At 41.4% G+C, this 22764-nt stretch overlaps 1 protein-coding gene across 3 annotated transcripts in view; it reads right to left on the bottom strand.

Moving 5' to 3' along the window:
- Positions 1–22764, bottom strand: part of LOC142748680 (uncharacterized) — an 80587-nt gene that overhangs the window by 10966 nt on the left and 46857 nt on the right. The window contains exons 2-9 of one of the 3 annotated variants that reach the window (XM_075855876.1): positions 20392–20519; positions 6677–6857; positions 5515–5912; positions 5243–5356; positions 4357–4449; positions 2881–2985; positions 2179–2283; positions 1492–1584 (exon numbers count right to left, since the gene is read on the bottom strand). In XM_075855876.1, coding sequence (XP_075711991.1) covers positions 1492–1584; positions 2179–2283; positions 2881–2985; positions 4357–4449; positions 5243–5356; positions 5515–5912; positions 6677–6857; positions 20392–20511 — 1209 coding nt within the window. In that variant the 5' untranslated portion in view covers positions 20512–20519. The remainder of the gene's footprint in view (positions 1–1491; positions 1585–2178; positions 2284–2880; positions 2986–4356; positions 4450–5242; positions 5357–5514; positions 5913–6676; positions 6858–20391; positions 20520–22764) is intronic. The other 2 variants (XM_075855865.1, XM_075855868.1) reach the window with 2 other exon arrangements.

Below are 22764 nucleotides of genomic sequence, written 5' to 3'. Positions count from 1 at the left end.
CACTACTGTCAGCCTACCCTTGGGTAAGAGTCACACTCTCGGCCCATGGGTCGCGTCGTGGGAATCAGTGGACTACCCGTACCTACTGGCACCGCCACGGGTCCTTTCGGAGCTATCCGATACCTTTCGCGACAAACCCTCTCTCGCCTCAGTCGGCGGTCCGAACGTCGGACACACCTAGGACGAAATTGAACAGGTGAGGTTGACTCTAACGTTTGCACAAGTCCCTTTAATAGTCCAATAAGTCCCGTCAACCTGACCGTTCCTTCTGTCTGCCCCTGTTCCAACAATATTCGTCAATAACAGTTCAAATCATTTCTTACAGGCGGTGATTACAGAAGTTATAGACTCTTGGGTAAACGCAGGGACACCGGCACGGGTAATGAGCTAGCGCGACTAATCTTGGGCCTAACTCAGGCTGAGTTGTCTGTTAAGGACTAGTCTTCTATGCGCACTGTGACTGTGTTTAACAAGGGACGTCACTAGCTATAACGAGGCCACGGGTACTTTCTCTAGGAAGGGACCTAGGATCCTTGTCAGGGGGGTTTACGGTCTATGACCGGTACCTGTGGCTGTTGGCACACTCCACTCGTGCTCCTGACGGTCCTCTGTCCTTTTGGATGGCTGCAGTGGACAAACGCCGCTTCTGCCACTCCTCTGTTCTTCTGGGCTGCTATAGGGGCACATTCGTCCTGGCAGTCTCCTGCTTCACTGTGCCAGCCAGCCCTCGCTGCGGACCTCAATTATCTTCTGTCCGGACACCGGGCTCTGCTGGCCTCTCTCCCCTGTCACTCCCCTGCACACTGCTGCTCGTTTTCCTTTTCACACTCCGACCTTTCGCGTCTTTCTCTCCCGCTTCCTGCCCGCTCTCCCTCTCCCCGAACGTCCGGTCCTCCTCCTCTCCCACGTGTCGGCATCTCTCCACTTCCTCCTTCAATCTCGCATCGCGAGACTTTGCCTGCTTCACCGCCGTAGCACCTGCATCGTGGCTGTTGGCAGAGCGGCCGTTGCCATGACTCCCAAGACGCTCCTCCACTCGGAAGCCGAACTCCTGAACTACAGACCGGCCCGCGTCCCTGCGTTGTCCCTACAGGTAAGTACACCACTTACAAGCTTCCCCATATGCTGTCTTTAGCATCTCTAGGGATTCTGAAGCTGATTTTCCAAGTTTCACGCAAAATTTGACTGCGTAACGCTGCTCGACGCTCTTCTTCTGCATTTTCGTCCATGACGAGGGGGAAAAACAAGGATGCACTTTTGTAACGTACCGACACTTCAAAAGGCTCAGGCTCAACTGTGGATGGTTCGGCCATATACTTGAGATAAACCCACAACAACCTCCATTACCACTTTCCTCACGCAGCCCTCATGGGGAGCATAAAAAAATCATTCTCTTTACTTTTGAGGCCCCGCTTATATGTACAACCCACCTTAAAATTACCTATCAGTGCATTATTGTAGGTTGTATGGACTTAAATCAGTCAATCTCACCCGTTGATTCACTGGCTGTTCCCTCCTTTGTTCCTCTTGAGCATTTTCTCTGTTTACTGGACTTGGTGGGCGTCTGTCTGGAACATTGGCGACCTTCATCAGAATATTACCAGAATTATTACATAGAACAGATTCCTCCCTGCAGTCAGGGGTCTACCATTATTATCATTATTGGAACCACTTCATCGCCTGATATAATGTGATCGGATTTGCTCTCATTACAGGATTTTCGACCCTAGATAACACCCATGGCACATGACCAGGATATGACTGACCTGTCCGACCCCTGGGACCCCCACTGCCACGCTGCTCTGAGTGGCACGTCACTTCATGTCCTGACGGCCGTACTCAATTTGACTCGGGGGGGCAGGAGGTCCGACCTTGGGTCTCCTGAGAGAAGCTGATTTTCTTTGAAGGCCGATTAAAAAGTATTGTCTCAACATAGCAACCCTTTTTTTAAATGAAGACCCCCCACCCTGGCGAGCAGCTGATCACTGCCTGTGTGGCTTCTGAAACCACCGGCGATCACCTGTCCTCCGCCGATCTCATGTGAGATGAAGTAGCGACTATTCTGCCTACAATGGCTGATAACAGGGAGCAGTAGATCACATTCATTAGAACAGCAAATGGAGAAAAGCTAGACTTTGTGATATTGACACAGAAATATATCTACTAATCAATACTCACCGCCGGATACCCAGGCTGTCCCTTGTGCTGTGCTCCGGCTCCAATGTTCTCCGTTACCGAGCGAGTGTTTGAGGTCGGCAGAGGCGGTTCTGGAAGTTTTGCTGCCTATAAAAAAAAATGTCAATCAAAATTATTACTATTAAAATATAAAAGTTTTATGACTCAAAGGATGGGTAATACTCACTATTCATTTCAGTGCCGTTTAGCTCTGCTTCATTAGCTCACAGATGTAATCAGTGACTACAGCTCGGCTACATTGTCTACTGGCGTCTATGGCAGTTTGATATTCAACCCCTGTCTCACCAGATTCTCAGCCTGCTGCTCTTTCCCTTCCCCATACTTTACACTGCAGCTTTGCTTGTTCAAATTCGTTGTTGTTTAAAACCACAAGCGCAGAAGACAGCCAGTGCATGAAGTGCTGATTTTAATTATAACAAGGATAGACTGACAACCTATCTGCATCAATGTGGTAAGACCCTCTCAATTCGGCTCTGCTGCGGTGCATTGTGGTAGGTGTAGTGTTTTATCACACGCAGTACAATAGATCATTGTACAAAAACACTACATCTTGTACAATGCAATGCAGCAAAATGCTCAGCGTATCTGGCAGCGACTGTGTGTGTGGCAACCAGCAGGATTTTAGATGCAGCTTTGGCTGTGAATGGAGAGTAAGAAATAGATCACATGCAATGAGGTTCTTACCTTGTGAACAGCAGACGGCTCTCTTTGTTGCTCATCTCCCCCCTGGTCCTCCTGTCCAGAGGTAACAGTCATATAGGCAGGGTGCTGTTCCGGAAGCTTCACTGTCTAGATGAAAATACTGTCGGAATTATTACTATACCAGACCAAGGCTATATACAGGATTTAAAGAGGAGAGTCTCTATTTGCCATATTTTCAGGTTACAGGAGATAATTCCAATTTAAATTGGATCTAGGAACCCTCAAAATCGAGCAAAGGAAGAATATTTCAGGCACACTTCTAATTTTAAGGGGTTGTCTGAGATTAGAAAAAAGTCTACTTACAGCGCCACTATTGTCCATTGGCTGTGTCTGGTACTGCAGCTCAGCCCCTTTCATGTAATTATCATCATTCAAGTGAATGGGGCTAAGCTGCAATACTAGATATAACCACTGGACAAGAGTGGCGCTGTTTCTAGAAGACAACTGTAATGACGGGGGTAGGGAAACAGACAAGTGAGCCCTAATCTACCGCCACTCTGTCCCTGCCTACTTGCAACGACCCACCCTAGGCGACGGGGTACAACTGGGCGGCGGTCCCTATGCTCAGTAAGTGCACGAGACAAACAGACAAGGGAACACAAAGCAAAGGGAAAGGGGCAGTTGCCCACGGCAACACCGTGAGCAACAAGAGTGGTGAACGAGCCGAGTCAAACCAGGAGTGCACGAGGTACCAAACGCAGAGCAGGAGAGTAGTCAGTAAGCCAGGGTCAGTATGAAGCAGGATCAAATAGTTAGACGCTGTAGCTGGGCCAAGAAACCAACAGAGAAGAATCACAAGCAAAGGAGGAACAGGAAAGGCAGGTATAAATAGACAGAGGGCGGGAGCTAGCTGCGTCTGGCCAGGCTGCGATAGGCTCTCCCACTCCTAAGCCTGCCATCCTGAGTGGTGGAAGATGGAGTCAGTCTAAGAGACATAGACTCAGGTGCAGACTGATTACCTATGGGCGTATACACAGAAGTTGTGCCTGGCAGATCCTTTACAACAACAGACCTTTTTTCTTTTTCTAATATCAGTCAAACCCTTAATGCTCATTTGTATATGATGCACTCGACAATCGTGAGGAATCATTAGAGCATTTCTTGTGCCCATTTTTAGAAGGTCCTGTCCCGGTCGCTTTTCATGACTGTAGGACTAGAGAACCGTATGCCCACCAGAGCGAAAGGATCTCAAGGCCCATCCTCTGGCTATGCGGATCAAGTCTACGTCTCCTCTGCTATTATTGTTGCACCCACAGGTCATATCAATAAGGATAAACCCCAATGGCTGATAGGTGTTGTGCCCCATGATTAACTTCTAAGGAGGGAGACCTCTTGGGACCTGTTATGGTGAGCCCAGTGGAAGATTTCTTGTCCCCTGGTGGGCCAGTCCAATATTGTTTTCAATACGGGTTTGAGATGCTGAGAATCCATTAACCCACTATTGCTCTTCCTTCTCACCTTGTCTCGCTCATGTTGACCCCTACTGTTGTCAGCCCCTTCTTCACTGCTTGCAGTAGGATGATAAGAGACCGTAGTTTGAATCCCTGGAGCCTTATTAGAAAAAAAAAATCTAAATTAGTATTAGTGAACTACTCCATGGCCGAGATAAATTACTTAAAGGAGTTGTCCGGTTGTTAGAAAGGTCCCTTGACAATGAGCTGATCACAAAGGGTCCTTCTGCTAGGATCCCCAGCGATCAGCTGTAATCTGAGGGCACCGAGGCAGCAAGTGTGCAGTTTCTCTACAGCACCACCACAGGGGAAATGAAGCATTACACAGATCTAATTTAAATAAATGGGCTGTCTGGGTAATGTAGGACAAGACAGGTCCTCCAGAGTGAGAGACGCTTTTTGTAACTACCTACCACTCTGGCAAAGAGATGAAGATCCTGAAAAGAGGACCCTCCTCTATTAACTCAAAATTCCCTAATAGCATATATGGAAATATACCTAAACTGGACAACCCCTCTGACATTTACCCTTTTTAGGTCTGTGCGGGTATTACAGCTATACATGTTTTTGTAGGAGACTAAGGGCCCTCTTAAGACGTGGGCCGTGTAAAGGAGCGCCGATCAACGAGACAGCTCGTTGATTGACGCTCGTTTGCTCCTATCACAAGGAGCTTTGTATGGGGACGATCGCTCGTCCACATACATTTCTATCATGTCGGCAGCTCGTCGTTGTTTACACAGTGAGATGTGCTGCCGATAACGATAATATTTCCGGGTGCATAAACAATACGATCATCCGATGAACGGGTGTTTGCTTGTTTGTCGGCTGCTCGTTGCCCTCTTTGCCCTGATTATTAGCCCGTGTAAAAGGCCCCTAACCTTTGCTAGACATACCTCCTCGGATGACGATTTGATGGACACCTCTGGCTGTGACTCTTTGAAGCTCGGTGATAAGTCACGACTAGGTAATGGATCAGCCGAGATGGAAGACTCATCCCGAACCGTTATCTATAAAACATTCAGATAGAAAATTTGAACTTTTGACGTTATCTGCGACCTTTGCACCTTCTATAGTCAGGACATTGTAATTCAGGAATACAAGCTCACAGGTTTGCCGTCATATGTTCTTCAGACAACATTGTGGCCTATATTATATAAGAACCTACCTTCTTCAAAGTCCCAACCTCCCCCACAGAGGGTGCCGTCTCATATGGAGTAGTTTCCGGGATTGGAGTATTAGGCACATCATCTTCTAATGTTTTTCTGTCCATGTGTATTGGTTCTGAGACATTGTGAGTTCTGGGTGGAGCAGGTGGGTCTTGTGTGAATGGAGGAAGGCTTCGAAACGCATGGTTTTGTTGGGATGGGGACCTTTGGGCCATCTCATGTTCTGGTTGGATCTGGTTGAACCTTTGAGAAGGACCTGGCTGTTTGTCCAGGGATGTTGGGGGCATCTGTCCCGGCAGGCTGGGGCTACATTGTGGATTTTCTTGTCTATGTTGAGGTGGTTTCTGGTTGTATTGACTCAACGATGGAGGGAGGAATTGAGGAGAAGACTGCTTAGCTGCAAACAGACCATAGATATAAACATTTAGCTAAAGCTTTACTTCTATTTTTTAATATCAATTTCTGTAGAGTTGCGGTTTAGTTAGTCATCGTGACCTCATGGTGACATTATAATCACACTTGCATTTTGAGGATTTGGGTGGAGTTAAGCTTTAAGTAACCAACCCTACTAAACTCCACTTATCTAATCAAATCTATAAACTACTTGAACCACAAAAACGAAATGGCCCGTGCAGAAAACACCGTCCTATTCTGCCCTCACCAGAAATATTATGTCATCACTATGGTAACACTGGGACACGCCTTACTTAGACAGAGGTCACACATTCCTTGTCTCTCTTGCCTTTCGGCATCTATAGATCATTATAAAAAGATAGCATTAAGGCTTCTCAATCTCACGGGGATCTCATGTCTATGGGGAAAGGCCCACGGTCTTCTGGCGTCTCTTGACGGGCACTTTGGAGAAGTTGGATTTGTACCTGTGTAATCTTTTGTTACACCTAAGATATACAGCACCAGGGGTGTGCGCCCTCTGTACATAGAGGTAATATCTGCCCAATAGGCCGAGCCACATTGGAGTGTTTATGGAGAAGGGGTGGGTTTACCTCCTGCTGTTTTCCCCCCATTGAAGTGAATAGGGGTGGAGTACGAAAATGTGCCGTGCCCCAGTGACCATGCAGCCCCTTGCCATATTGTATGACCTGGAGTTTTTCAAAACCGTGGACGCAGGCTATATATGCATTATTATATAGTTTTACTTACATTTTGTAAGCTGATGTGAAGAATAAACCTCGACAAACTGGTCAGCCAGTATGTCATGTCCGCTGTGTCGGAGAGCAGATATAAAATGGATAACCCAATTGTCACATCTGCTCAGATCCAAAAAGAATTGCAGCACCGTTGGCCTGCTGCCCTGATTTCTCACGTTCGCATTCAGCCTTTCCTGTAAAATATGAATTACCAGATCTATATTAAAGCCCATTTACTGTCTTTAATAAAAAATAACCCCATGAAAACTATTCCTGCTTCTCTGTTCCGGCAGGTCAGTGCTGTCGTTGGGACAATGGGTTTCATAACAATCGATCATATCTCTTTCAAGAAAATTACCTCTGCTAAGAAAATTAAAGCTGGAGTTTTATTGGCTACTTTCAGAACCAGTGTCCCTGAGCTTCTAATTCACAGGGACATGTAGTGTTGTCATGGGAACACAGATAACCACAGGGCATGTATAATCAGAAAATTACTTATTATTTAAATCAGCTTTTTATCATACAGATTTTTGACACATTTTTTGTTTTTAATTGTGATTATCCACATAAATATTTTTTAAAATATTGCAGTTATCACACTGGCCACTAGAGCTGTCATAAAACCTGATATTTCCTGTTCTCTATAGATCACTTGTCAGCTTTGCTGTATACAGGCACAGGATGAGGAGAATCATCTTATTATCATTAGAAGTTAATAACCGCTCTATTATATTACTGTCCAGTCTAGATAAGGCAGGAAAGCACAATATTACACACCGTTGGGGGGGGGGGGGTGGAGTTATCAACCTTTCTACGCCAGTTTTCTGTGGTCAAAAGGACTTTTGGCCTCCTTACACCACCCTCACCACCTTTGTGAAACGGGGCGTGTGTTCTCTAAAGGGGTGGGGCCACAGTGTCCTCAGAAATGCATTAGAATTCATGTCGGAAAAATGGCGTAAATTATGGTGAAAATCTATGTTGGCTCCTAGTTTTTACTCTTTGTGGCATAGCAAAGTAGAGGCCCGTACCGTGCCCCCCCCCCCAGATTGGACTACCCCATAAGACGGCCACCCATCAGACAATTAAATATATATATATATATATATATATATATATATATATATGTTCACCTCGCTGCCCCACTTCTCCTCTCCCCTCTGGGTCCCGCCAGTCTCCCTCAGCATGTTGCAGGTCATACAGGCAGCCTCAGGACCCTGTATATGACACAGCCGGCTGAGGGGACCCGGAGGAGAGAAGCAAAGAGAAGCGCTGAGGTAAGAAGGTAAGAAACAATTTTTCTTTTTATTTATGATGGGGAAGGGCAAGGCGGGTGAAATGGTTGGCGCACGGCCGCTGTGGCGCACAGCCAGCAGAAAGATGCGACCAATTTTTAAAAAGGTGTGTATGTCTTAATAGATCTGTTGCATCTTACTCCAGCGGAGCAGAAGGCTAAGACTGGTGCAAAAAAAGTCAGTCTTACTAAACATGACTTATCAACACTGTATATACTATTTATCTGGTTTCTGTATGACCTGTCTCATTTAGACACTGTATACAGCAGCTTATAGTTCTATCAATGTCATTTTGCAGTTTAGAATTCTCATAGAAATTAGATTAATTTTGAGTAATACTGTGTAAGGTAAACTCTTATACTCTGCGTTACCTCTTATACTCTGCGTTACCTCTTATACTCTGCGTTACCTCTTATACTCTGCATTACCTCTTATACTCTGCGTTACCTCTTATACTCTGCGTTACCTCTTATACTCTGCATTACCTCTTATACTCTGCTTTACCTCTTATACTCTGCGTTACCTCTTATACTCGGCTTTACCTCTTATACTCTGCATTACCCCTTATACTCGGCTTTACCCCTTTTACTCTGCATTACCCCTTATACTCGGCTTTACCCCTTATACTCGGCTTTACCCCTTATACTCGGCTTTACCTCTTATACTCTGCTTTAACTCTTATACTCTGCGTTACCTCTTATACTCTGCGTTACCTCTTATACTCTGCGTTACCTCTTATACTCTGCATTACCCCTTATACTCGGCTTTACCCCTTATACTCGGCTATACCCCTTATACTCGGCTTTACCTCTTATACTCTGCATTACCCCTTATACTCGGCTTTACCCCTTTTACTCTGCATTACCCCTTATACTCGGCTTTACCCCTTATACTCGGCTTTACCCCTTATACTCGGCTTTACCTCTTATACTCGGCTTTACCTCTTATACTCTGCATTACCTCTTATACTCTGCTTTACCTCTTATACTCTGCTTTACCTCTTATACTCTGCTTTACCTCTTATACTCTGCTTTACCTCTTATACTCTGCATTACCTCTTATACTCTGCTTTACCTCTTATACTCTGCATTACCTCTTATACTCTGCATTACCTCTTATACTCTGCATTACCTCTTATACTCTGCATTACCTCTTATACTCTGCATTACCTCTTATACTCGGCTTTACCTCTTATACTCTGCATTACCTCTTATACTCTGCATTACCTCTTATACTCTGCATTACCTCTTATACTCGGCTTTACCTCTTATACTCTGCATTACCCCTTATACTCGGCTTTACCCCTTATACTCGGCTTTACCCCTTATACTCTGCTTTACCTCTTATGCTCTGCATTACCTCTTATACTCGGCGTTACCTCTAATACTCTGCTTTACCCCTTATACTCGGCATTACCTCTTATACTCTGCATTACCTCTTATACTCGGCTTTACCTCTTATACTCTGCATTACCCCTTATACTCTGCATTACCTCTTATACTCTGCATTACCTCTTATACACTGCATTACCTCTTATACTCTGCATTACCTCTTATACTCTACTTTACCTCGTATACTCGGCTTTACCTCTTATACTCTGCTTTACCTCTTATACTCTGCTTTACCTCGTATACTCTGCTTTACCTCTTATACTCGGCTTTACCTCTTATACTCTGCATTACCTCTTATACTCTGCTTTACCTCTTATACTCGGCTTTACCTCTTATACTCTGCATTACCTCTTATACTCTGCTTTACCTCTTATACTCTGCATTACCCCTTATACTCTGCTTTACCTCTTATACTCTGCATTACCTCTTATACTCTGCTTTACCTCTTATACTCTGCTTTACCTCTTATACTCTGCATTACCCCTTATACTCTGCTTTACCTCTTATACTCTGCATTACCTCTTATACTCTGCTTTACCTCTTATACTCTGCATTACCCCTTATACTCTGCTTTACCTCTTATACTCTGCATTACCTCTTATACTCTGCTTCACCTCTTATACTCTGCTTCACCTCTTATACTCTGCTTTACCTCTTATACTCTGCATTACCTCTTATACTCTGCTTTACCTCTTATACTCTGCATTACCTCTTATACTCTGCTTTACCTCTTATACTCTGCTTTACCTCTTATACTCTGCTTTACCTCTTATACTCTGCTTTACCTCTTATACTCTGCATTACCTCTTATACTCTGCATTACCTCTTATACTCTGCATTACCCCTTATACTCTGCTTTACCTCTTATACTCTGCATTACCTCTTATACTCTGCTTCACCTCTTATACTCTGCTTCACCTCTTATACTCTGCTTTACCTCTTATACTCTGCATTACCTCTTATACTCTGCTTTACCTCTTATACTCTGCATTACCCCTTATACTCTGCTTTACCTCTTATACTCTGCATTACCTCTTATACTCTGCTTTACCTCTTATACTCTGCATTACCTCTTATACTCGGCTTTACCTCTTATACTCTGCATTACCCCTTATACTCTGCATTACCTCTTATACTCTGCATTACCTCTTATACACTGCATTACCTCTTATACTCTGCATTACCTCTTATACTCTACTTTACCTCGTATACTCGGCTTTACCTCTTATACTCGGCTTTACCTCTTATACTCTGCTTTACCTCGTATACTCTGCTTTACCTCTTATACTCGGCTTTACCTCTTATACTCTGCATTACCTCTTATACTCTGCTTTACCTCTTATACTCGGCTTTACCTCTTATACTCTGCATTACCTCTTATACTCTGCTTTACCTCTTATACTCTGCATTACCCCTTATACTCTGCTTTACCTCTTATACTCTGCATTACCTCTTATACTCTGCTTTACCTCTTATACTCTGCTTTACCTCTTATACTCTGCATTACCCCTTATACTCTGCTTTACCTCTTATACTCTGCATTACCTCTTATACTCTGCTTTACCTCTTATACTCTGCATTACCCCTTATACTCTGCTTTACCTCTTATACTCTGCATTACCTCTTATACTCTGCTTCACCTCTTATACTCTGCTTCACCTCTTATACTCTGCTTTACCTCTTATACTCTGCATTACCTCTTATACTCTGCTTTACCTCTTATACTCTGCATTACCTCTTATACTCTGCTTTACCTCTTATACTCTGCTTTACCTCTTATACTCTGCTTTACCTCTTATACTCTGCTTTACCTCTTATACTCTGCATTACCTCTTATACTCTGCATTACCTCTTATACTCTGCATTACCCCTTATACTCTGCTTTACCTCTTATACTCTGCATTACCTCTTATACTCTGCTTCACCTCTTATACTCTGCTTCACCTCTTATACTCTGCTTTACCTCTTATACTCTGCATTACCTCTTATACTCTGCTTTACCTCTTATACTCTGCATTACCTCTTATACTCTGCTTTACCTCTTATACTCTGCTTTACCTCTTATACTCTGCTTTACCTCTTATACTCTGCATTACCTCTTATACTCTGCTTTACCTCTTATACTCTGCTTTACCTCTTATACTCTGCTTTACCTCGTATACTCTGCTTTACCTCTTATACTCTGCTTTACCCCTTATACTCGGCATTACCTCTTATACTCTACTTTACCTCGTATACTCGGCTTTACCTCTTATACTCTGCTTTACCTCTTATACTCGGCTTTACCTCTTATACTCTGCATTACCTCTTATACTCTGCTTTACCTCTTATACTCGGCTTTACCTCTTATACTCTGCATTACCTCTTATACTCTGCTTTACCTCTTATACTCTGCATTACCCCTTATACTCTGCTTTACCTCTTATACTCGGCTTTACCTCTTATACTCTGCATTACCTCTTATACTCTGCTTTACCTCTTATACTCGGCTTTACCTCTTATACTCTGCATTACCTCTTATACTCTGCTTTACCTCTTATACTCTGCATTACCCCTTATACTCTGCTTTACCTCTTATACTCTGCATTACCTCTTATACTCTGCTTTACCTCTTATACTCTGCATTACCCCTTATACTCTGCTTTACCTCTTATACTCTGCTTTACCTCTTATACTCTGCATTACCTCTTATACTCTGCTTCACCTCTTATACTCTGCTTCACCTCTTATACTCTGCTTTACCTCTTATACTCTGCATTACCTCTTATACTTTGCTTTACCTCTTATACTCTGCATTACCTCTTATACTCTGCTTTACCTCTTATACTCTGCTTTACCTCTTATACTCTGCTTTACCTCTTATACTCTGCTTTACCTCTTATACTCTGCATTACCTCTTATACTCTGCATTACCTCTTATACTCTGCATTACCCCTTATACTCTGCTTTACCTCTTATACTCTGCATTACCTCTTATACTCTGCTTCACCTCTTATACTCTGCTTCACCTCTTATACTCTGCTTTACCTCTTATACTCTGCATTACCTCTTATACTCTGCTTTACCTCTTATACTCTGCATTACCTCTTATACTCTGCTTTACCTCTTATACTCTGCTTTACCTCTTATACTCTGCTTTACCTCTTATACTCTGCTTTACCTCTTATACTCTGCATTACCTCTTATACTCTGCATTACCTCTTATACTCGGCTTTACCTCTTATACTCTGCATTACCTCTTATACTCTGCATTACCTCTTATACTCTGCATTACCTCTTATACTCGGCTTTACCTCTTATACTCTGCATTACCCCTTATACTTGGCTTTACCCCTTATACTCGGCTTTACCCCTTATACTCTGCTTTACCTCTTATGCTCTGCGTTACCTCTTATACTCGGCGTTACCTCTTATACTCTGCTTTACCTCTTATACTCTGCTTTACCTCTTATACTCTGCTTTACCTCTTATACTCTGCATTACCTCTTATACTCTGCTTTACCTCTTATACTCTGCATTACCTCTTATACTCTGCATTACCTCTTATACTCTGCATTACCTCTTATACTCGGCTTTACCTCTTATACTCTGCATTACCTCTTATACTCTGCATTACCTCTTATACTCTGCATTACCTCTTATACTCGGCTTTACCTCTTATACTCTGCATTACCCCTTATACTTGGCTTTACCCCTTATACTCGGCTTTACCCCTTATACTCTGCTTTACCTCTTATGCTCTGCATTACCTCTTATACTCGGCGTTACCTCTTATACTCTGCTTTACCCCTTATACTCGGCATTACCTCTTATACTCTGCATTACCTCTTATACTCGGCTTTACCTCTTATACTCTGCATTACCTCTTATACTCTGCTTTACCTCGTATACTCGGCTTTACCTCGTATACTCTGCTTTACCTCTTATACTCTGCTTTACCTCGTATACTCTGCTTTACCTCTTATACTCGGCTTTACCTCTTATACTCTGCTTTACCTCTTATACTCTGCATTACCCCTTATACTCTGCTTTACCTCTTATACTCTGCATTACCTCTTATACTCTGCTTTACCTCTTATACTCTGCTTTACCTCTTATACTCGGCTTTACCTCTTATACTCTGCATTACCTCTTATACTCTGCATTACCCCTTATACTCTGCTTTACCTCTTATACTCTGCTTTACCTCGTATACTCGGCTTTACCTCGTATACTCTGCTTTACCTCTTATACTCTGCTTTACCTCGTATACTCTGCTTTACCTCTTATACTCGGCTTTACCTCTTATACTCTGCTTTACCTCTTATACTCTGCATTACCCCTTATACTCTGCTTTACCTCTTATACTCTGCATTACCTCTTATACTCTGCATTACCTCTTATACTCTGCTTTACCTCTTATACTCGGCTTTACCTCTTATACTCTGCATTACCTCTTATACTCTGCTTTACCTCTTATACTCTGCTTTACCTCTTATACTCTGCATTACCCCTTATACTCTGCTTTACCTCTTATACTCGGCTTTACCTCTTATACTCTGCATTACCTCTTATACTCTGCTTTACCTCTTATACTCGGCTTTACCTCTTATACTCTGCATTACCTCTTATACTCTGCTTTACCTCTTATACTCTGCATTACCCCTTATACTCTGCTTTACCTCTTATACTCTGCATTACCTCTTATACTCTGCTTTACCTCTTATACTCTGCATTACCCCTTATACTCTGCTTTACCTCTTATACTCTGCATTACCTCTTATACTCTGCTTCACCTCTTATACTCTGCTTCACCTCTTATACTCTGCTTTACCTCTTATACTCTGCATTACCTCTTATACTCTGCTTTACCTCTTATACTCTGCTTTACCTCTTATACTCTGCTTTACCTCTTATACTCTGCTTTACCTCTTATACTCTGCATTACCTCTTATACTCTGCATTACCTCTTATACTCTGCATTACCCCTTATACTCTGCTTTACCTCTTATACTCTGCATTACCTCTTATACTCTGCTTCACCTCTTATACTCTGCTTCACCTCTTATACTCTGCTTTACCTCTTATACTCTGCATTACCTCTTATACTCTGCTTTACCTCTTATACTCTGCTTTACCTCTTATACTCTGCTTTACCTCTTATACTCTGCTTTACCTCTTATACTCGGCATTACCTCTTATACTCGGCTTTACCTCTTATACTCGGCTTTACCTCTTATACTCTGCTTTACCTCTTATACACTGCTTTACCTCTTATACTCTGCTTTACCTCTTATACTCTGCATTACCTCTTATACTCTGCTTCACCTCTTATACTCTGCATTACCTCTTATACTCTGCATTACCCCTTATACTCGGCTTTACCTCTTATACTCGGCTTTACCTCTTATACTCTGCATTACCTCTTATACTCTGCTTTACCTCTTATACTCTGCATTACCTCTTATACTCTGCATTACCTCTTATACTCTGCATTACCCCTTATACTCTGCTTTACCCCTTATACTCTGCTTTACCTCTTATACTCTGCATTACCTCTTATACTCTGCTTTACCTCTTATACTCTGCTTCACCTCTTATACTCTGCTTCACCTCTTATACTCTGCTTTACCTCTTATACTCTGCATTACCTCTTATACTCTGCTTTACCTCTTATACTCTGCTTTACCTCTTATACTCTGCATTACCTCTTATACTCTGCATTACCTCTTATACTCTGCATTACCTCTTATACTCTGCATTACCCCTTATACTCTGCTTTACCTCTTATACTCTGCATTACCTCTTATACTCTGCTTTACCTCTTATACTCTGCTTCACCTCTTATACTCTGCTTTACCTCTTATACTCTGCATTACCTCTTATACTCTGCTTTACCTCTTATACTCTGCTTTACCTCTTATACTCTGCTTTACCTCTTATACTCTGCATTACCTCTTATACTCTGCATTACCTCTTATACTCTGCATTACCCCTTATACTCTGCTTTACCTCGTATACTCTGCTTTACCTCTTATACTCGGCTTTACCTCTTATACTCGGCATTACCTCTTATACTCTGCATTACCTCTTATACTCTGCTTTACCTCTTATACTCTGCATTACCTCTTATACTCTGCATTACCTCTTATACTCTGCATTACCCCTTATACTCTGCTTTACCTCTTATACTCTGCATTACCTCTTATACTCTGCTTTACCTCTTATACTCTGCTTCACCTCTTATACTCTGCTTCACCTCTTATACTCTGCTTTACCTCTTATACTCTGCATTACCTCTTATACTCTGCTTTACCTCTTATACTCTGCTTTACCTCTTATACTCTGCTTTACCTCTTATACTCTGCATTACCTCTTATACTCTGCTTTACCTCTTATACTCTGCTTTACCTCTTATACTCGGCTTTACCTCTTATACTCTGCTTTACCTCTTATACTCTGCTTTACCTCTTATACACTGCTTTACCCCTTATGCTCTGCTTTACCTCTTATGCTCTGCATTACCTCTTATACTCGGCGTTACCTCTTATACTCTGCTTTACCCCTTATACTCGGCATTACCTCTTATACTCTGCATTACCTCTTATACTCGGCTTTACCTCTTATACTCTGCATTACCTCTTATACTCTGCTTTACCTCGTATACTCGGCTTTACCTCGTATACTCTGCTTTACCTCTTATACTCTGCTTTACCTCGTATACTCTGCTTTACCTCTTATACTCGGCTTTACCTCTTATACTCTGCATTACCTCTTATACTCTGCATTACCTCTTATACTCTGCTTTACCTCTTATACTCGGCTTTACCTCTTATACTCTGCATTACCTCTTATACTCTGCTTTACCTCTTATACTCTGCATTACCCCTTATACTCTGCTTTACCTCTTATACTCTGCATTACCTCTTATACTCTGCTTTACCTCTTATACTCTGCATTACCCCTTATACTCTGCTTTACCTCTTATACTCTGCATTACCTCTTATACTCTGCTTCACCTCTTATACTCTGCTTCACCTCTTATACTCTGCTTTACCTCTTATACTCTGCATTACCTCTTATACTCTGCTTTACCTCTTATACTCTGCTTTACCTCTTATACTCTGCTTTACCTCTTATACTCTGCTTTACCTCTTATACTCTGCATTACCTCTTATACTCTGCATTACCTCTTATACTCTGCATTACCCCTTATACTCTGCTTTACCTCTTATACTCTGCATTACCTCTTATACTCTGCTTCACCTCTTATACTCTGCTTCACCTCTTATACTCTGCTTTACCTCTTATACTCTGCATTACCTCTTATACTCTGCTTTACCTCTTATACTCTGCTTTACCTCTTATACTCTGCTTTACCTCTTATACTCTGCTTTACCTCTTATACTCGGCATTACCTCTTATACTCGGCTTTACCTCTTATACTCGGCTTTACCTCTTATACTCTGCTTTACCTCTTATACACTGCTTTACCTCTTATACTCTGCTTTACCTCTTATACTCTGCATTACCTCTTATACTCTGCTTCACCTCTTATACTCTGCATTACCTCTTATACTCTGCATTACCCCTTATACTCGGCTTTACCTCTTATACTCGGCTTTACCTCTTATACTCTGCATTACCTCTTATACTCTGCTTTACCTCTTATACTCTGCATTACCTCTTATACTCTGCATTACCTCTTATACTCTGCATTACCCCTTATACTCTGCTTTACCCCTTATACTCTGCTTTACCTCTTATACTCTGCATTACCTCTTATACTCTGCTTTACCTCTTATACTCTGCTTCACCTCTTATACTCTGCTTCACCTCTTATACTCTGCTTTACCTCTTATACTCTGCATTACCTCTTATACTCTGCTTTACCTCTTATACTCTGCTTTACCTCTTATACTCTGCATTACCTCTTATACTCTGCATTACCTCTTATACTCTGCATTACCTCTTATACTCTGCATTACCCCTTATACTCTGCTTTACCTCTTATACTCTGCATTACCTCTTATACTCTGCTTTACCTCTTATACTCTGCTTCACCTCTTATACTCTGCTTTACCTCTTATACTCTGCATTACCTCTTATACTCTGCTTTACCTCTTATACTCTGCTTTACCTCTTATACTCTGCTTTACCTCTTATACTCTGCATTACCTCTTATACTCTGCATTACCTCTTATACTCTGCATTACCCCTTATACTCTGCTTTACCTCTTATACTCTGCTTTACCTCGTATACTCTGCTTTACCTCTTATACTCGGCTTTACCTCTTATACTCTGCATTACCTCTTATACTCTGCTTTACCTCTTATACTCTGCATTACCTCTTATACTCTGCATTACCTCTTATACTCTGCATTACCCCTTATACTCTGCTTTACCTCTTATACTCTGCATTACCTCTTATACTCTGCTTTACCTCTTATACTCTGCTTCACCTCTTATACTCTGCTTCACCTCTTATACTCTGCTTTACCTCTTATACTCTGCATTACCTCTTATACTCTGCTTTACCTCTTATACTCTGCTTTACCTCTTATACTCTGCTTTACCTCTTATACTCTGCATTACCTCTTATACTCTGCTTTACCTCTTATACTCTGCTTTACCTCTTATACTCGGCTTTACCTCTTATACTCTGCATTATCTCTTATACTCTGCATTACCTCTTATACTCGGCTTTACCTCTTATACTCTGCTTTACCTCTTATACACTGCTTTACCTCTTATACTCTGCTTTACCTCTTATACTCTGCATTACCTCTTATACTCTGCTTCACCTCTTATACTCTGCATTACCTCTTATACTCTGCTTCACCTCTTATACTCTGCTTCACCTCTTATACTCTGCTTTACCTCTTATACTCTGCATTACCTCTTATACTCTGCATTACCTCTTATACTCTGCTTTACCCCTTATACTCGGCTTTACCTCTTATACTCGGCTTTACCTCTTTTACTCTGCTTTACCTCTTATACACTGCTTTACCTCTTATACTCTGCTTTACCTCTTATACACTGCATTACCTCTTATACTCTGCTTCACCTCTTATACTCTGCATTACCTCTTATACTCTGCATTACCCCTTATACTCGGCTTTACCTCTTATACTCGGCTTTACCTCTTATACTCTGCATTACCTCTTATACTCTGCTTTACCTCTTATACTCTGCATTACCTCTTATACTCTGCATTACCTCTTATACTCTGCATTACCTCTTATACTCTGCATTACCCCTTATACTCTGCTTTACCTCTTATACTCTGCATTACCTCTTATACTCTGCTTTACCTCTTATACTCTGCTTCACCTCTTATACTCTGCTTCACCTCTTATACTCTGCTTTACCTCTTATACTCTGCATTACCTCTTATACTCTGCTTTACCTCTTATACTCTGCTTTACCTCTTATACTCTGCTTTACCTCTTATACTCTGCATTACCTCTTATACTCTGCATTACCTCTTATACTCTGCTTTACCTCTTATACTCTACATTACCTCTTATACTCTGCATTACCTCTTATACTCTGCTTTACCTCGTATACTCTGCTTTACCTCTTATACTCGGCTTTACCTCTTATACTCTGCATTACCTCTTATACTCTGCTTTACCTCTTATACTCTGCATTACCTCTTATACTCTGCATTACCTCTTATACTCTGCATTACCTCTTATACTCTGCATTACCCCTTATACTCTGCTTTACCTCTTATACTCTGCATTACCTCTTATACTCTGCTTCACCTCTTATACTCTGCTTCACCTCTTATACTCTGCTTCACCTCTTATACTCTGCTTTACCTCTTATACTCTGCATTACCTCTTATACTCTGCTTTACCTCTTATACTCTGCTTTACCTCTTATACTCTGCTTCACCTCTTATACTCTGCATTACCTCTTATACTCTGCATTATCTCTTATACTCTGCTTTACCTCTTATACTCTGCTTCACCTCTTATACTCTGCTTCACCTCTTATACTCGGCTTTACCTCTTATACTCTGCTTTACCTCTTATACTCTGCATTACCTCTTATACTCTGCATTACCTCTTATACTCTGCATTACCTCTTATACTCTGCTTCACCTCTTATACTCTGCATTACCTCTTATACTCTGCTTTACCTCTTATACTCTGCTTTACCTCTTATACTCTGGATTACCCCTTATACTCTGCTTTACCTCTTATACTCTGCATTACCTCTTATACTCTGCTTTACCTCTTATACTCGGCTTTACCTCTTATACTCGGCTTTACCTCTTATTCTCTGCTTTACCTCTTATACTCTGTATTACCTCTTATACTCTGTATTACCTCTTATACTCTGCATTACCTCTTATACTCGGCTTTACCTCTTATACTCTGCATTACCTCTTATACACTGCTTTACCTCTTATACTCTGTATTACCTCTTATACTCTGTATTACCTCTTATACTCTGCATTACCCCTTATACTCTGCTTTACCTATTATACTCTGCTTTACCTCTTATACTCTGTATTACCTCTTATACTCTGCATTACCTCTTATACTCTGCTTTACCTCTTATACTCTCCTTTACCTCTTATACTCTGCTTCACCTCTTATACTCTGCTTGAATCTGTTTTAATCTTTAGTTACTGTACTTCTTGTCTTATACTCCAGTCGAATCCAAAGCTGCATTCATAATTCTGCTTGCTGTTATTCAGGATACATTAGGACTTGTAGTGGGTCAGCAGCTATGGCTCACTGCAAATCTGTGGCACTGGATTCTGGGATAATATAAATACTATAACTCTCTGATAAATCGTAGCAGTGTATACTCTGTACAGACACAGGGGGCTACCAGGGGGCTGCTGGGAGATGTGAGGTTAGGACTAACTGGAAAACAGCAGAATTGTGAATGCAGCTCTGGAAGTAAATGGTTTATTACCATCATAACCAGGAAATCTTATCAGGAAAGCCCATCCCAGGTTAAACAATAAAGCTCCATGGAGTGACACAGACAGAGAGAAATTAGTCAGTTGTTGATAGTTATACTGGAATATGACTATTACCACTGTAGACAAGGAGAGGCAGGCTGACAGGGGGACTAAGAGCTCTTCAATTTTAATGCTTTCCAGAAGCATCAGGTTCTTTCGCAGATAAATTAAGAACTGATCCTCTGCATAACCCATTATTCACCCTAGAAGGAAAGAGAAGAAAGTCAATAAGGGCATTTTTTATACCTGGCCAAAAATAAATTTATCCATCCCGGAAATAAATCCACTCATCACTCCAAACATTAAACTGTCTATCATCCATCCATACTCTCATTCATTCTCATCTATCTATCTATCTATCTATCTATCTATCTATCTATCTATCTATCTATCTATCTATCTATCTATCTATCTATCTATCTATCTATCCATCTATCTCTCTATCTATCTCATATCTATCTATCTCATATCTATCTATCTATCTATCTATCTATCTATCTATCTATCTATCTATCTATCTATCTATCTATCTATCTATCTATCTCATATCTATCTATCTATCTATCTATCTATCTATCTATCTATCTATCTATCTATCTATCTATCTATCTATCTATCTATCTATCTATCTATCTATCTATCTATCTATCTATCTATCTATCTCATATCTATCTATCTATCTACAGCGATCAAAAAAGTAGGCAGCACACCATCGGATTTAGTGAAAAAGAGGGTACTTTATTAACCCTAAGTGCGATGGCTTGAGAAAGGCTCTAGTGGATAGAGCTGAAACGTCGCACTTAGGGTTAATAAAGTACCCTCTTTTTCACTAAATCCGATGGTGTGCTGCCTACTTTTTTGATCGCTGTAGATATTGAGAGCTTTGGTCTGCTCCCTGGGGCCTGCACCCACACTCTTTAACCGGTGCTGCTGGATCCTTTTTTTGTTTCTGTATCTATCTATCTATCTATCTATCTATCTATCTATCTATCTATCTATCTATCTATCTATCTATCTATCTGTCTGTCTGTCTGTCTGTCTGTCTGTCTGTCTGTCTGTCTGTCTGTCTGTCTATCTATCTATCTATCTATCTATCTATCTATCTATCTATCTATCTATCTAATATCTATCTATCTATCTATCTATCTATCTATCTATCTATCTATCTATCTATCTATCTATCTATCTATCTATCTATCTATCTATCATCTATCTATCTATCTATCTATCTATCTATCTATCTATCTATCTATCTATCATCTATCTATCTATCTCATATCTATCTATCTATCTATCTATCTATCTATCTATCTATCTATCTATCTATCTATCTATCTATCTATCTATCTATCTATCTATCTATCTCATATCTATCTATCTATCTATCTATCTATCTATCTATCTATCTATCTATCTATCTATCTATCTATCTATCTATCTATCTATCTATCTATCTATCTTCTGTAATGAATCGGGGTAGGGAGACGGAGAGGTGAGCCCTAATCTACCCGCACTCAGTCCCTGCTTACTTGCACGGCCCGTCCTAAGTGACGGCGTACAACTGGGCGACGGTCCCTACGCTCAGTAAGTGCAAGACAGACAACACAAGACAAGGGCACACAGAAGCAAAGGGGAAGTAGGGGCAGATGCCCACGGAAAACCGTGAGCAACAGGCAGTGGTGAACGAGCCGAATCAAACCAGGAGAGTATGTAGTAGCAAAACAGAGCAGGAGAATAGTCAGGCAAGCCAGGGTCAAAAGTTACAGCGGTCAATCAGGTAAATAGCAGGAATAGCAGAGCCAGGAAACCAGAGAATCACAGGCAAGGAACATGCTGCAAGTGAGGGTATAAATAGACCAAGGGCAGGAGCTAGAACCGTCAGGCCAGGCTGTGATAGGTTCTCCCTCTCCCCAGCCTGCAAGCCTGAGTGGTAACAGATCGCGTCACTCTAGCAGACCTTGGAGCTGATGAAGGCTGATTAACCCCCTGGCGTCAACGCAGAAAATGTGTCAGGCAAACCCTTTACACTATCTATCTATTATTCATCCATTTTTCTGTCCATCACCCATCCATTTATCCATGTACCTGTCCATCATCTGTTGATGTATCAGTCCATCCATTCTTCTACCCATTAATAATCCATTTATCAGTCCATCCATTCTATTTATCCATCTGTTCATGCATCCAGTCATCCACCCATCTGTCTATCTATCTATCTATCTATCTATCTATCTATCTATCTATCTATCTATCTATCTATCTATCTATCTATCTATCTATCTATCTATCTATCTATCTATCTATCTATCTATCTATCTATCTATCTATCGTCTATTATTCCATTCATTCATCCATCCAACCAAAGTTCCATCCAATAAACTATCCATCAACCAACTCCCTCCCTTCCAACATGGAAATGGCCTTCCAAACATTTATCAGGCCAACCAT

This window comes from Rhinoderma darwinii, chromosome 1 (genome assembly GCF_050947455.1).
Source record: "Rhinoderma darwinii isolate aRhiDar2 chromosome 1, aRhiDar2.hap1, whole genome shotgun sequence".
NCBI classification, from domain to species: domain Eukaryota; kingdom Metazoa; phylum Chordata; class Amphibia; order Anura; family Rhinodermatidae; genus Rhinoderma; species Rhinoderma darwinii.
This window is presented reverse-complemented; position numbering and strand designations above follow the sequence as displayed.